Source organism: Myxocyprinus asiaticus, chromosome 21 (genome assembly GCF_019703515.2).
Source record: "Myxocyprinus asiaticus isolate MX2 ecotype Aquarium Trade chromosome 21, UBuf_Myxa_2, whole genome shotgun sequence".
In the NCBI taxonomy this organism is placed as follows: Eukaryota; Metazoa; Chordata; class Actinopteri; order Cypriniformes; family Catostomidae; genus Myxocyprinus; species Myxocyprinus asiaticus.
In genome coordinates, this window is record NC_059364.1 from 12,910,991 (window position 1) to 12,928,120 (window position 17,130).

Below are 17,130 nucleotides of genomic sequence, written 5' to 3' on the forward strand. Positions count from 1 at the left end.
AAGGTGTGTGTGTGATGTTCAGAGGTGTTTATATATGATATCTCTTCTCCTGTGTTTGGGCTGATGCTTGGAGGGTTCGAAGTAAGCTCTGTTTGTGTGTTTTTGATGTCTGTGTTGTTCTTGACAAAGCATTGCCCTTCAGAAAATCACTCTGTTTTGGAAAACTGGTTTATGTGTCCAGCGTGAGATTGTTGTAATAAAGTTTTACTTTCGATGAAGAGTCATCACAAGTCACAACAGGGTCAAAGTTCAACTACAAAGCGAGTGCTGCAGAAGTGCGAGAACTGCATTCTCTCTCTATCAATAAAGTAGTCCAAAATGATTTACAGTAATTTTGAGGAATTCACTTGAAAACATTTACTTTGGAAGATGAAGTACCCTAAAGGAAATCATCAATATTTAAGAGTTTTAGCTATAAATAATAGTGTAACACAGTTACTTAAACACTCCCTGACTGGAAAGAATACTGTTCTTGAGGCAGAACATGACAAAGCATTTTCAAAAAGTTTAGCCAATAACATATTATGTGTTTGTCACTGGTAGTTTAAAAACACTTTACTTTTTAAATAAGGTTTTATGCGAGGTATTTGCCTGCTTACTATGTTCACAAGACTTTTGGTAAGACTTTGGAGGGTTTTTATTAGATGTAATTATTATTTGACACTTTGATTGAGTTTGCATTAGCTTCTCTTGGAATTATTATGAGAATCTAATTAAATATGAGAATATTAACATTTGATAATTTAGTTCACACAGTTCACACACAGTACTTGGCATGGGGGGAAAAAATAGTTTGCCAAAAAAAATGGCTTTGAAGCTATAGAAACTGTTAGGTGTTAATTTTTTTTTTCTTTTTCACCCAATTTGGAATGCCCAATTCCCAGTGCGCTTTTAAGTCCTCATGGTCACGTAGTGATTCGCCTCAATCCGGGCGACAAACCACATTATAGCGACCACGAGGAGTTTACCCCATGTGACTCTACCCTCCCTAGCAACTGGGCCAATTTGGTTGCTTAGGAGACCTGGCTGGAGTCACTCAGAACGCCCTGGGATTCGAACTAGCAAACTCCATGGGTGGTAGCCAGCGTCTTTTACCACTGAGCTACCCAGGCCCCTTGTTAGGTGTTAATTTAAGTGAGATGCTGCCAGTAAATTTAATGTATTCCAGGCTAGGACTGGGTAAAAATATAGATTTTCTGATGCATCGCAATCTTCATTTGAACTCAATATCTTTTCTTAAATCTCCAGATTGATCTTTTACTCTGTGCGGCAACCCACTACAATGCGAGTAAATCACTCACTTATGCGACCAAATTTCTCACTATGCAACTAAAATTTCTGTGATTAGCAAGGTTATTATAGTTTTGGGTTTTTTATTTAGTTTTCGTTTTCATTTTCAAATTATTATTTAGTTTAGTTTCAGTTATTTTACCAACTGTGTTTGAGTTTTTTTATTATTTTTTTTAGATTTTCTCCCCAATTTGGAATGCCCATTTCCCAATGCACTCAATGCATCCGGAAATTATTCACAGCGCTTCACTTTTTCCACATTTTGTTGTTACAGCCTTATTCCAAAATGGATTAAATTCATTATTTTCCTCAAAATTCAACAAACAATACCCCATAATGACAACGTGAAAGAAGTTTGATTGAAATCTTTGCAAATTCATTAACAATAAAAAACGAAAAAAAATCACATGTACATAAGTATTCACAGCCTTTGCCATGACACTCAAAATTGAGCTCATTTGCATCCTGTTTCCACTGATCATCCTTGAGATGTTTCTACAACTTGATTGGAGTCCACCTGTGGTAAATTCAGTTAATTGGACATGATTTGGAAAGGCACACACCTGTCTATATAAGGTCCCACAGTTAACAGTGCATGTCAGAGGACAAACCAAGCCATGAAGTCCAAGGAATTGTCTGTAGACCTCCGAGACAGGATTGTATCGAGGCACAGATCTGGGGAAGGGTACAGAAACATTTCTGCAGAATTGAAGGTCCCAATGAGCACAGTGGCCTCCATCATCCATAAATGGATGAAGTTTGGAACCACCAGGACTCTTCCTAGAGCTGGCCGCCCGGCCAAACTGAGCGATCGGGGGAGAAGGGCCTTAGTCAGGGAGGTGACCAAGAACCCGATGGTCACTCTGACAGAGCTCCAGCATTTCTCTGTGGAGAGAGGAGAACCTTCCAGAAGAACAACCATTTCTGCAGCACTCCACCAATCAGGCCTGTATGGTAGAGTGGCCAGACGGAAGCCACTCCTCAGTAAAAGGCACATGACAGCCCGCCTGGAGTTTGCCAAAAGGCACCTGAAGGACTCTCAGACCATGAGAAACAAAGATTAAACTCTTTGGCCTGAATGGCAAGCATCATGTCTGGAGGAAACCAGGCACCGCTCATCACCTGGCCAATACCATCCCTACAGTGAAGCATGGTGGTGGCAGCATCATGCTGTGGGGATGTTTTTCAGCGGCAGGAACTGGGAGACAAGTCAGGATTGAGGGAAAGATGAATGCAGCAATGTACAGAGACATCCTTGATGAAAACCTGCTCCAGAGCGCTCTGGACCTCAGACTGGGGCGAAGGTTCATCTTCCAACAGGACAACGACCCTAAGCACACAGCCAAGGTAACAAAGGAGTGGCTACGGGACAACTCTGTGAATGTCCTTGAGTGGCTCAGCCAGAACCCAGACTTGAACCCGATTGAACATCTCTGGAGAGATCTGAAAATGGCTGTGCACCAACGCTCCCCATCCAACCTGATGGAGCTTGAGAGGTCCTGCAAAGAAGAATGGGAGAAACTGCCCAAAAATATGTGTGCCAAGCTTGTAGCATCATACTCAAAAAGACTTGAGGCTGTAATTGGTGCCAAAGGTGCTTCAACAAAGTATTGAGCAAAGGCTGTGAATACATATGTACATGTGATTTTTTTTCGTTTTTTATTTAATAAATTTGCAAAGATTTCAAATAAACTTCTTTCACGTTGTGATTATGGGGTACTGTTTGTAGAATTTTGAGGAAAATAATGAATTTAATCCATTTTGGAATAAGGCTTTAACATAACAAAATGTGGAAAAAGTGAAGCGCTGTGAATACTTTCCGGATGCACTGTAAGTCCTCGTGGTGGCGTAGTTACTCGCCTCAATCCGGGTGGCGGAGGATGAATCTCGTTTGCCTCCGTGTCTGAGATCATCAATCCGTGCATCTTATCACGTGGCTTGTTGAGCGTGGCATCCACGAACAACTCGCCACGCACCCCACCGAGAGTGAGAACCACATTATGGTGACCACTAGGAGGTTACTCCATGTGACTCTACCCTCCCTAGCAACCTGGCCAATTTGGTAGCTTGGGAGACCTGGTTGGAGTCACTCAGCACGCCCTGGATTCGAACTCGTGACTCCAGGGGTGGTAGTCAGCGTCTTTACTCGCTGAGCTACCCAGGCCCCACCAACTGTGTTTGTTAGTTTTAGTTTATTTTTAGTTTTTCAATTAATTTTAGTTTTCATTTTATTTTAGTCTATCAATATATTTTCGTTTTTATTTTTATTTCTATTTCAGTTATCACAGATGAGTAAATGACTTTGCAGGGGACAACTTTGTGTAATTTTCTTTAAATTAAGCTATTCCCTATCCAGTCCAGAATACACATAGGTCTACATAGTGCATAGCTAGGCTGACATACAACATGGTAAAAACAACCAAGAAGGACTTACAAATATGGAGATACACTCACCAACCACTTTTTGCTCCTAATAAAGTGCCCAGTGTGGTCTTCTGCTGTTGTAGCCCATTCTCCTCAAGGTTCAACGTGTTGTGCATTCTAAGATGCTATTCTGCTCACTACAATTATACAGAGTGGTTATCTGAGTTACTTTCTGTAAGCTCGAACCAGTCTGAGCTGCGTTTTTCAAAAGCATTGCAAGCTTTAAGTTGATCGTAAAGGCCATTGGCACCAGTGGTTTCTATGATCTACTTAGGCTTACGATGCTTTTGGGAAACACAGACTTGGCCATTTTCCATTGACCTTTCTCATCAACAAGGTGTTTCTGTCCGCAGAACTGCCGCTCACTGGATTTTTTGTTTTGTTTTTGCGGATGGAATGCCTTGTTGATGAGAGAGGTCAACAGAGAATAGCCAGACTGGTTCGAACTGACAAAGTCTACGGTAACTCAAAAACCGCTCTGTACAATTGTGGTGAGAAGAATAGCATCTCATCATCTCAGAATGCTATTCTGAGATGAGGGTTGGCACTGTTTTGGTGGCATGAGGGGGACCTACACAATATTAGGTTGGTGGTTTTAATGTTGTGGCTGATTGGTGTATAGTTTGCTGAATTCTTAGCAGTTCTATCTGTATCTCCCATGGGCGCTGTATTTTTTTTTTTTTAAAGCTAATTTTTCCACCGTTTATTTAATATCATATAGCATTGAACACATGATATTGGAGTGTTAATCTGACCAATCAGAGATGTCTTCCAAGCTACTGTGTTTTGCCTCAACCAAATATATTTCAGTATATTTGTGATTAATTGGTATGAATTCTGTGACTAAACTGGTGATGCGACTGCAACATTTCCTTTATGCGTTTTGGAAGACACGTTTATCCAAAATGACTTGCAGTGTGTTTCTAGTATGCATTTTATCAGTAGGTGTGCTCCCTGAGAATCAAGCCAATGATCTTGGCATTGCTAGCACCATGCTCTACCAGTTGAGCTACAGGAACACATTACATGTTGCTAGTTCAGTGAAAACAAATTATTGTTGACTCCCCTCATGATGGACCCCTGCCTTTCTCTCCTTATGGCAGCCCCAGGGAATGATGATGCTGTCACATTTCGTCGAGAGCGTAGTACGTTCCGTCGACAAGCAGTGCGTAGACGGCACAATGCAGGAAGTAACTCCACACCCCCCGCCTCTCTCATCGGATCCCCACTCAGGTACGACTCACTTAAGGAGCAACCATTTTGTTGGGGAACAGCATGTGAGGTCTTCATTATTCTTCTCATCAGCATGTTTCACCTGCTTCTTGTCTTACCTACACACTTTTAACTGTCATTTCCTCACTTCTGTGGGGCACTGCATGAAAATTTAACCCCACTGCATTTGCTTACTGATTATAAATGACCCTTTTCCTCCTGCTGTACTGACTTTTAACTCATCCTTAAAGAAGGCCAAGCTGATTTCTGATCAATCTTCTGAGACAGGAAACCAACGTTCTTGCATGTTGCCTGTTTCATGCAATTAATTCCTTTTTTTTGTTGTTGTTGTTCTTACTTGAGTTTTTTCCTTAGTAAGTTTACTTTTTCCCATGTTTTCTGTGGGTGCTTTCTTTTGTGTGCTTTCACTTGGTTTATCCTGTTCTGATAAACTGAAAATTCTGCTTCTTGAATCTCAGCCACTATATCTTGGAGAGTTACGGTCACTTCGTACTCCTCTCACACGTTAAATCTGTGGAATCTGTGTGTAACCCCTAGACAAAGCCATTCTCGCCTTCACAGACGGTTTCAGAGAAGAATGAGAGTGTGTTTTATCTCATGATCCTCACATACTCCTTTTTCACAGAAATGGTGCTCGTGCTGGCGTTGGTGCTCCGATATTGAGGATGTTTTCAAAAATAATGTAATGATTTTTGTAATGGAATGTAATTTTGTAAAAAAATAAATAATGTTTTTTACTCTGAAACAAAACATCTCCAAACGGGACAACTCCAAAACAAGTCAAGATGATGAAGAGGAGCTTGTTGCTTAAACAGGTGCGACATCTGAACACATTACTTGGTTCAGACAAAATATGTCCCTCGACCTCTGACGTTATCAGATTTTAGATCAAGACCAGCAGGTGTTTAGAACCAGATTGGACTCTGGCACCAGCACTAGCACCGTGTTGGTAAAAATGTGTCATCAGTTTACCATTGAATTTCTCAAGTAAAGTTCTCTGAAACAGCTAATCTTGTAAAGTTTTGTCTGCACACACAAACCTCAGCAAAAGCATTTTTAAATCTCTTTTGCATTCTTGCTATGAAATCTGAAAACTTGTCGTCTTATCATCCCGTTAATTGTTTTGTTTATTTTTATCCCAATTTGGAATGCCCAATTCCCACTACTTAGTAGGTCCTCGTGGTGGCACGGTTACTCACCTCAATCTGGGTGGCGGAGGACAAGTCTCAGTTGCCGCCGCTTCTGAGACATCAATCCGCGCATCTTATCACATGGCTCGTTGTGACACTGCGGAGACTCAGCATGTAGAGGCTCATGCTACTCTCTGCGATCCACACACAACTTACCATGCGCCCCATTGAGAGAGAGAACCACTTATCGCGACCACGTGGAGGTTACCCCTTGTGACTCTAACCTCCCTAGCAACCGGGACAATTTGGTTGCTTAGGAGACCTGGCAGGGGTGGTAGTCAGCATCAATACTCGCTGAGCTGCCACCCTCTCATTTTACATTTCCTCTTGTCTCTCACAACATCTCCCCCACCTCTATCTACAACCATCTGTCTCTTTTTCTCTTTCAAATGTGACTTTGCATTGCCTTCCAAGATCTTGCTCTATTTTTGTCTGCCTTGTCTTTATACCCCCCCCCCCCCAACACACACGCTCGGTATCTCATTCTCTTCGAATCATTTATATTTCTGGTACTCCAGTCTGCAGGAGGCTCTGAGTCAGGTATCTCAAGCCGCAGGGTCACAGGTCAGAGGTCAGCCATCCCGCACACCATCTCAAGTGACGGTATTGAGCACTAGCGCCTCCCTGCTGGTCAGAAATGGAAGTGCGCAGCTAGAGGGCTGTCCGGATAAGGCCTCCACTGTGGGCGTGGCCAGCCTGCAGGATGAATTTGGTATGCACCCTAATGCACACATCAGTCACACTAGCATGCTGTCAGTCACATCTGTCCATCAAACCTGCATGCTCTCTATTACACTTTTATAACATCATCCTGCTGTCTGTCACACTTGCATGCTGTCTATTGCTCCTACCACGTCTGTTCATTAAATTTGCATGTCAGTTATTGGAATCAATATTTAATCAATGTGCATCTGTATCTTTTTATCCAATTGACTGTTTGCATTGTGGGAGTTTGTGCTTGAGTTAATAACCTTTATTTACCTCAAATCGGTCTGCTGGATTTCTTGCATGTGTGTGTGTGATTTTATCTTTGCTAATGATCATGATGTTTTCGATTATACCGCTGACATCATGATCTCAATTAACATTCTGTATGTGTGTTCATATAAGTGGTGGTCATTAGTCAATTGAATTCTTCCTGGGTGGTCTCACGGTATTGATTCAGGACTCACTGTGATTAAACTTTGATTCCCAGTAAAGGAAACATGACTTCCCCCACAGGATCAATAATCCATCTGATTGTCTATATATCTGTCTCGTCTTTTGATTTATTTTTTTTACATGTTCATCTCAGCAAATATAGTGCACAAATCTGAAGGAGATATTAATTTAACCATAACAGTTAATGGGTGAATTTCATAAAACCTGTCCAGAACATGTCCTGGTCATTTCAACCCAAAATCAAAATCAAGTAATTAGATTTTGTTTAAAGAAATTGAAGCCTAATTTAAGGACTATTAATTTTTTTTTGACATACAATATAACAATTTAAAGCATTCAATAAAAAATACTTTATTACAGTAATGAGTATCCCTATTAAGAATAATAGGAATTACAAAAAAGTAAAGCATCTGGATATTTTACATTAATGAGAATTTTAGGGGGAAGTGTGCTTAATTGTATGAAAATATTCACACACATCTCAGTGGTCCTAAAATAGGCTTCGTTTTACCCAAAATATTATTTCTTATTCATCGTTTTCAGATTGTGGGTTGAATGTGAACTGCATATTTTTCGTGAGATTATTCCTGAAACTGTTACAGGCTGTCTAGAGCACTAAAAAAGGATTTTTATCTTTTAATTGCAGTGCTCTGTGATTGTCCTGACAGCGAATATATGTTTTATTAAGCTTGCGAATTAAAGAGTTCTACATGTGTGAAAGAGCTGTCATGGACAATTTTATTTTTTTTACACTAGTGGTAACTTGCATCTGTAGTGTTTTCAGCAGTTACTTTAGTGTCTGAATAGAGTGTCCCCACTGGATTTTTTTTTCTGTGACCCCTGACCTCCTGTGTGTTTGTGTGACTCAGGGAAGCTGACCCCGCCTCTCTATGAGGTTGAAGGATGTGACGTGTCACTGGTGAACTTTGAACCTGCAACCAGACGAGCCTCCAACAACCTCTGGTGAGTTGCAGTTTATCCACAACTAGAACCCAAAAACCTTTGCTGAATAATCCAGAGTCTTTTAAAATAAATGCTGACTTATGGGGCGTTCATAAAGGACACATTGTTTATAGTGTTTATAGGTGCTTCTGTTTATAGGTGTTTATAGAAATCCCATACACCATTGCTAATATACATAATACACTCAAGATTCTTATCCTATCCCTAAAGTCATTTAAATGGTCCCTTGTTTTAAAACTGACATTGATCCACTGAGTTTAGTGTAAAAAATTGAACTGTTTGAATTTAACAGTGTTCTAAAAACAGCGAGACTGGGCACAGTCACCAGTGACGTCCATCTGGGCATGTGTACACAACCCAATATTTAAAAAAAACAGAATGCAGACAAAACGTGTCCTAAATGAACGGACCTAAAAACTCCCTTTTCTTTAAAAATATTTTTGACAAAAACTGTACATTTATGTTGCCATAGCTTTTGCAGTTTAGCAGCATACAGAAAGAAAATATTACAAAACATGTAATATATAGTAAAGTGAAATTATACTGAAACATGTTCTATTAACAAATAAGATTAAATAACAATAGTGAAAAGTGTACAGTCTAATGAGTAAACTAACAATCTGCAAATTTAACAATAATTCATTTAGCAATAAATGAATTTAACATTCAGCAATTCAACACATTTCTATATCTATTTCTCTCTGCAGGGAAACAGACTCACATCTCTCCAGTTCTACCTCAGTTCGTTTTTACCCTCATGACCTGGTGAGTGCTATGAAACACACACACACAGTTTTCTTTTTGCAAACACTCCCTGACAGGTTTGTTTTGTTTTGTGAGACACAATTCACAAGCATACTCTGAGAAAATAACATTTGTGTGTGTGTATTTATAGAGACGTACTATATGAGATTATGTATTGCTCACAATGATGCTTGTGTTTGGAGCAGCAGCACAGCTGAGACAATGAGCTCAGTGTGTGTGTGTGTTTATGTGTGTAAACTCACCCTGGTTCAGTTCTCGTTTCGTCAGATACGTCTAAATCGGCTGCTGTCTATGGACCCAGAGCTGTTGGAACAGCACGATGTGGACGGCAGTCCTGACCTGCAGGAGGCGCCGCACTGCACGCAGGACTCTGCACACAATCACACACACCCGCACACACATGCACACAAAACCAAGCAGTACTACCGCTTCTGGCTGCTGCCGTACCTGTGGGTCGGGCTGCACTTTGATAGACTTACACTACTGGCCCTCTTTGACAGGTACACACACACACATTAATTAGAAGTTAACAATATATCAGTGGCCAATATAATTGTTGCAAATAACTGGGAAAATTGCGTTATTGTTATTGATTTTGAGGCTAAAAATGCTGCATATATGTGTATTAGGAACCGGGAGGTTGTGGAGAACGTGCTCTCCGTGGCTCTGGCGGTTCTCGTGGCCTTCCTGGGTTCTGTGCTGCTAGTTCATGGGTTCTTCACTGACATTTGGGTCTTTCAGTTCTGCCTTGTGATCGCCAGCTGCCAGTACTCATTACTCAAGGTGAGAATAACACATATACATACACAAACTCACATTTACATTTATTAATTTAGTCGATGCTTTTATCCAAAGCAACTTATAAATGAGGAATACTACAACAGCAACAATACATGCAAGGGATACATAGAGTAACATAAGAAGTGCAAAAAGTGTAAACTGTGGCACACTGTGGCTCTGGGGATCTATCAAAACTTTGCTCGTTTTGTTTGAGCCCGACATAACAACATTGACTCAATCAATGACATGAATTTGGGGCAGGACTTTCTATTTGTCCAACCAATTAAAGTAATTGTTTTTGCAATTTCATTGGCGATGCTAGTGGTACACAAAATGTAACATTTCAAATACACACTAATCTTGAGACTGAAAATGTATCTTTCTCTTCGTCACTCAGAGTGTTCAACCCGACTCTTCCTCTCCTCGACATGTGAGTAGCAAACACACTCAAATGCAGTACCACATATTCCATTACCATGAGCCTAATCATATACGTAAATGAAAACATACTGGATAAAGGAAACATAAATTAAATATTTGGGATCTAAATTCAGAGATGCAATGGTTCTCTCTTTCTCTCTCATTTGTGTGTGTGTGTAGGGTCATAACCGCATCATCGCCTACAGCAGGCCTGTTTATTTCTGTCTATGTTGTGGGCTGATCTGGCTGTTGCATTATGGGAGTGTAAACGGCAGATCCAGTTCAGTGTCTTTGTATGGAGTCTCTCTCACCAGCTCCGTCCTGCTGTCCCAGGCACGAGATCTCCTCATTGGTGAGCACTGACACACAGGATGGCATGTACATTCCCAGTAGATGCATATATGTAGCAGTGTTTGTTTGCTTCTTTAAGAAATATGCTTAGTGTAAGGTTTATCTCAGCATTACTGTGAAACTATGAAAAGACATTCCAGAGCTGAGAAAAAAAAAAAATCCTACTGATGAGACGGGAGTGAACTACTTGAGCTTCACAATCTATCTCTCTTCTCTCCAGTTTTCACGCTGTGCTTTCCAGTCATCTTCTTCATTGGGCTGCTTCCTCAGATTAACACCTTCGTCATGTACCTTCTTGAGCAACTTGACATTCACATCTTTGGAGGAAATGGTAAAAGATGTTCAGACGTACACAAGCACATATTTACATTAGTCCTGGAGGAAAAATAGACTCACAAATGTATAATACCTTCTCAAATAATGTTTGCATGGATGTAAAGAATTCACATTCATGTCCCTAATTTACATACACTCAAATAAACACACTCCGTAACAGACATGATATAGCAATACATGCAGACATAATCATGATATTACCTCCAAAAAGTCTGTAATATTTCATTTTTTATTAAATTATGAAATTGTGTGTTCTGTTGGTAATGAGATCTGGTAATTTAGAGTAATTGTATTGTCTGTTCTCATTCCCAGCATGCACCAGTCTGCTCTCAGCTCTCTATAGCGTTCTGCGCAGCGTTGTCACTGTAGTGATGCTTTATGGGTTCTGTTACGGAGCCTTAAAGGTGATACATCACTCTATTCCTTTTTTTTTCTCCATTCTTTTTAATTCTCTTTGACTTTCAGTTGAACTTGTAGCATACCATTTTGGTAACACTTTACAATAAGGTTCCATTTGTTAACATGAACTAACAATAAACAGTACCTTTACAGCATTTTTAAATCTTGGTTAATGTTAATTTCATAGAAAAGTAATTTCAACATAGAATAATAAATTTTTTAGATCAAAAGTTGTAGACTTATATGTTAACATTAGTTAAGTAAGGTATAATCCTTGATGTGCATTAAACGATTTTAATGCACGATGTGAAGGTGAAGAACCATACAAAGCGAAGTGAAATCGTTTAACAGATACCTAGCTGTGGATTATCCCGCTTATACCATGCGTCACTTGCCAGCATTAAAAAGTTACAGCTGTCATTGATTTTTACTCAGCAAATTTCGACTGGAAGAAAAACAATAACGGTTAACTCTATGTATTGGTTGTCAGATGTAGAGTTCTGCCGATTCTAAATCAGACACAGAGAGTGTCTGAATTAGTGCGAAAATATCACATTTATTTATATGAATTAATTAAAAAGCTGTACAAATAATTGGAAAAATGGAGACCAAATCTTTTTGGAGACCAAATACTCTTTAAAAACTGTGATTTAAAAACCCAATCCAGAAATAATAATAGCCACAGAATGTAGAAGGTTTTGCACTCCTCAGAACATGTAATATTTAATTCCTATTCTTATGTCATTTTCAGCACTTACTGTACATGATAAGGGGAAAATGTTCCAAAATGAATTTGACCTCTGAGACATTCATATGGTATCCATTAAGGCTGTGTGATTGACTGAATTGAGAATGAAATCATGATATGGCCTTTTATGATTACAAAACAGCAATAGGCTGCATGTTATGAAACAGTCTCCATTCACAGCTTCAGTCAGCGGTGCGTTATCATGGGGCGCCCTCTAGCATCTATAGGCACACATGTTGAGCAGGACAGCTATAATAGATAATGTTTATGGTCTTGCCTCATCTTGCTGGACAGTGAAATACGCATTTAATAGTTTCTGGTTAACTTCTCTCCCACTCTGTGCAAAACAGCTGGATGTCAAACCATACATTCCTTTCAAGTGCTTTGGGTGAGTAATATGGGGCTGATGAACACTGTTGTCTTTTCTGTGTTTCTGTGTGTCGGTTAATCCTGACTCTGTGACTATAGTGCGTCCAGGGGTCGTTTGAGCAGAGGTGTAAAACTCTCGCGATGTGTCAGTAAGGAGGACAGCAGAGTCAGCACATTAATATAGAACAGTGATTAAAACTGACTGGAACTACTTCTTAACGCACGCATTCCAGCCAATCAGAATCTAGTATTCGAACCGACTATGGTATAATGCATTATGAACTAAAAATAAACAATTTTATTTTTATTAACTAACATGAACAAATATGAATACATTCTGTAAAAAGTATATTGTTCATTGTTAGTTCATGATACCTAATGCATTTACTAATGTTAACAAATGGAAAAGTGTTGCCCTGATTTTTTATTTTATTGCAGTGCTCTGAATATTTTGTGTGCCTTCCAGGACTCATGGGACCCTCAGCACATTCCTGTGCTTTTCTCAGTGTTTTGTGGGCTGTTGGTTGCTGTTTCGTACCATCTTAGCCGGCAGAGCAGTGACCCCTCCGTGCTCATGTAAGCCTCTCTGCATGTGTGTGTGGGTTTGTGCTTTTGACAAATAACTCTTGTAATATTTTTGATATGTTTGAATATTTAGTGTCTCTGATAAAATGAATAAGATGATGAATCCCTCATGATTTGATGTTTGAGAAACTTTCATTGTTTGACTGCACAGTGGTTAGTTTGTACTTTGTACATTTTAGTGTGTGTATTTTCCCCTGTGTGTGTGTGTGTGTGTGTGTGTGTGTAGTTCTTTAGTGCAGTCAAAGGTCTTGCCTAATGTGAAAGAGAAAAATCCAGAGGATCCACTGTCTGAAGTACAAGATCCTTTACCAGAGAAACTCCACAGCTCTGTGGTGAGCAACACATACAGTTCATAGATCTCTCACACTTTACTCACAAATGTAGACCGACAGCATAGACAAATGGACACACATGGACTTTTCTGTCCTAAATGATGCATCTTTGTCACTCTCTCTGTTACAGAACGAGAGACTGCAGTCAGATGTGATTGTGTGTGTCGTCATTGCTGTTCTGTATTTTGCCATTCATGTCAGCACTGTCTTCATTGCCTTACAGGTAAAAAAAAAAAGAAAATCAAACTGCAAGTATACACTTCATAATCAAACTGCTGGTAAATATAATATTGTCTAGTTTTGGGGTCGAGTCCACCTTAGTTGAGTCCGAGTCAAGTCTGAGTCTTTAAACAATCGAGTCTGAGTCCAAATGGGGCTGAGTTGGACTCAAGACCGAGGCCATAACAGGTCAAATCTGTTCATGAATCTGAATTAAAATTGTAAATGTAAACTCAACATCATAATTTAAACTTATTAACCTTCACAACTAAGAAAAACAATTTCGATATACAGTAAATGTAACAAAAACAATATCAATCATAGACTAAAGAAAGTAAAAGCTGCATTAGTCATTACAGCCAGGGTTATTATTGTTTCAAATTTTTATTTAGTTTTTACTTCTACTTAATTTTCAATATGTCCTTTCAATTTAGTTTAGTTTTATCTTAAGTTATCCCTATCTATACTCTGTTCTGTGATTTCTTTTTGAGTCTCTATCTGCTGACTGGTTTGGGAAAATACATACAAATGAGTCAACACAGTAGTAATTAGCACTCGCTAAAATGTTACATCTCACGATTTGACTGCAAATGCTACATCCAAAAACACTGGCAAAGCCCACTGCTAATATTAGGGCCATTTAACAAGGACATAGTTAATTAGCGGAAAACGGCACAATTCGGGGCAGTTCTGTGTGCTGCTCGTGCACCTAAAATCCTGATGCGTCTGTGTGCGTTTCGCAGCAGCTTTGATATTTGAGCGGCAGCTGCGTTGATCTGCAGTCATTATGAAATCTTTAAATACCAACCAAAGAAAACTTCACTGAACTCATCTTTAACCGTAAAAACATGGAGAATAACAATATTGAGTCTTAAGTTTAACAGAATTGTTTTTAAAAAGTGAATATATATATATATATATATATATATATATATATATATATATATATATATATATATATATATATATATGAGATATAGGCAAAAAAAAAACATGTGCATAAGTTACCCAGTGGTTTATAAAACACCCCCAAACAAAACTTCATAACCAACTAAATTCAACTCGTTACATGAAATGTAGCTTCATGCACACACGCTGCCATCGAGTAATACTTTTTATAGTCTATAATTAAATTATAAATAAAACATTTTGCTGTCCAAAATATCCTAATATTTTATTGTGCATGGTTGAAAGTTGTGAATGGTGGACAAATGCTGTAAAAGAACATATTTTAAGCAACTCGTAAATGCTTTGAAAATAGTCAATCAAAAATAAATAGGTGCTGTTTATCTGTTTAGAGTTGATGTTGATTTTAGCAATAAAAAAAAAAAATTCGACTAAAAAAGTTACACAATTTATCAAGCTATTATGGACGATTTCAAGCTGACAAAATTGTGTGGACTACAAGAGACTACATGATCCTACATGTGTCTATACATTATGCCTAAAAAAACTCAATAGCCCAATATTAATACTATTTTTCAAAAAATATAATTTGGATATGTTGTTTATAGTAAATTGGGAGACATGATGTGGGTGACTTGTCTCAATGAAGTTCTTGGTTTGAAGATCTTAACCACAATGAAACCGCAATGCGAGCACCGTTTTGGCTGCACAAAAACAGCGTGTGATTTTACTAGTTGTCAGGTCCATTGCCATGCGAAACTGTCTTGTTTCGTTTCTAGTACATTGGCTACATACCTCTCCCAGCATGGGCAAGCTTGTTAGGCTGGTTTGTTTTGCTGTTTGCTGGTTGTACTGGGAAAACCAGCTGGACAACCAGCTTGGCCAGCTAGGCAAATACACCAGTACCAATCTGCAAGTATATACACTGTTTAGAACTGATCTTTACCCTCTCACCCTGTCTCTCTTCTCTCCTAGCCATTTTTGAGCTATGTCCTGTACGGTCTAGTGGGCGCAGTAGGGATGTTAACTCATTACCTGTTGCCCCAGATGAGGAAGCAGTTACCCTGGTACTGTTTTTCACACCCGCTGCTCAAAACCAGGGAGTACTATCAGTTTGAAATCCGGGGTGAGTCAGTCTCCAGGTTGTACACAGACGCAAATTAATGTGTACAATCAAACAATTCCAGATAAAGAAATCACTGTGGTTCTGCTTGACCACAGTCAAAATTGACTGTACTCAAGTGTGTGTGTTGTGTGCAGGTGCTGCCCATGTCATGTGGTTTGAGCGTGCCCATGTGTGGCTGCTTTTTTTGGAGAAGAACATCCTCTATCCACTCGTTGTGCTTAATGAGCTGAGTGGCAGCGCTCAGGAGCTCGCTAGCCCCAGGAAGCTCAACACAGAGTCAGTATAACCACCTCTGTCTGAACTCCTGTCTTGAGGAGTCTTTTTTTTTAACTAACTGGTTGACCATCTGCACATTATGGTCTGTCTGCCTTTAACATTCTTTGTGAATTACCTAAATATTGCTCTACAACAGTTCTTCTCAACTGGTTTTGCTTCAGGACCAAGGTTTTACTTTGGACATCAAGTGGCGACCCAACAGAGTACCAGAATTGTTAAGCATACAAAAGTAACCAAAATGTCCTTAACCTGTTGATGTGCATGCACCCCCCCCCCAGAACTGATGTCACTTTGCTTAAATTAGTTCACATATACTATATAGTCAAGTCAAAAAATAGTTAATAATGTTGACATATTATAAAGATGTATAATTTGTCAACATTATGAACAATTTTGAACAGCACACTATATGGTAAATGTGAACTAATTTAAGCAAAGTAAAGTCAAACCCATGGGTGGGGTCAATGAGCATCAACAGGTTAAAATTGACCCTTTGCTAAGCTCCGCCCCCCTTGGTTACTACATAGGAATGAATGAGAGATTGCTGTGAATGACGGTGATTTTGGCTAAATATTCTCATAAATGGAATTGATAATATTCTTGCATCAGCTGGAATGAAGAGTAACATTTTAAAGCAGATTTATCTGATGTTCTTTGTAATAATTTCTTTTTAAATTACACATTAATTTGATTGAAAATTGTGGATACTGTGAATCAGAAGTGAGGTAAACGATTATAACAGTCACTTGAAAAGAGAAAAGCATAATTTGATGGTGATTACACACCTGATTAGATTAGTGTAAGTAAACTGAACTACTTACATTAATGTCTCCTAACACACTCACTATGGTGCTGTATTTACCAAGACCTGAATCAATACATGAAAGAATTAACGTTATTAAGTTATTCGTTTTAATTTACCTTGTGTCCATGCTGATGTTATACATATTCATTTGGAAATGAGAGTGGACACCATTATATCTATAGCATGCTCTTCTCGAGATTTGATTAAAGATTAAAAAAAAAAAAACACTGCATGTGTCCTCTCACTGTTATAAGTGACCTGGCAACAAGGTTTTTTTATTTTTTATTTTTTTATCATTTCTACTAAATTCCACTTGAAACTTCTCAGACACACATTACTGCCATTGTTGGAATAAAGCAAACGCTTGTCAGAGAAATGGAGAGCTAAGATAGGATTGATCAGAAACACTTTTAAAAGAATAGTTCACCCAAACATTAAAATTCATCATGTAC

General features: G+C 38.9%; 1 protein-coding gene across 5 annotated transcripts in view; it reads left to right on the top strand.

Moving 5' to 3' along the window:
• LOC127411629 (pecanex-like protein 1) overlaps positions 1 to 17,130 on the top strand; it is a 47,369-nt gene that overhangs the window by 13,531 nt on the left and 16,708 nt on the right. For 2 of the 5 annotated variants that reach the window (XM_051647318.1, XM_051647320.1), the window contains 15 exons: positions 4,818 to 4,947; positions 6,656 to 6,849; positions 8,168 to 8,261; positions 8,969 to 9,026; positions 9,279 to 9,526; positions 9,656 to 9,809; positions 10,204 to 10,236; positions 10,407 to 10,578; positions 10,798 to 10,908; positions 11,226 to 11,317; positions 12,896 to 13,005; positions 13,241 to 13,346; positions 13,477 to 13,569; positions 15,447 to 15,597; positions 15,732 to 15,873. In XM_051647318.1, coding sequence (XP_051503278.1) covers positions 4,818 to 4,947; positions 6,656 to 6,849; positions 8,168 to 8,261; positions 8,969 to 9,026; positions 9,279 to 9,526; positions 9,656 to 9,809; positions 10,204 to 10,236; positions 10,407 to 10,578; positions 10,798 to 10,908; positions 11,226 to 11,317; positions 12,896 to 13,005; positions 13,241 to 13,346; positions 13,477 to 13,569; positions 15,447 to 15,597; positions 15,732 to 15,873 — 1,888 coding nt within the window. The remainder of the gene's footprint in view (positions 1 to 4,817; positions 4,948 to 6,655; positions 6,850 to 8,167; positions 8,262 to 8,968; positions 9,027 to 9,278; positions 9,527 to 9,655; positions 9,810 to 10,203; positions 10,237 to 10,406; positions 10,579 to 10,797; positions 10,909 to 11,225; positions 11,318 to 12,895; positions 13,006 to 13,240; positions 13,347 to 13,476; positions 13,570 to 15,446; positions 15,598 to 15,731; positions 15,874 to 17,130) is intronic. The other 3 variants (XM_051647319.1, XM_051647321.1, XM_051647322.1) reach the window with 3 other exon arrangements.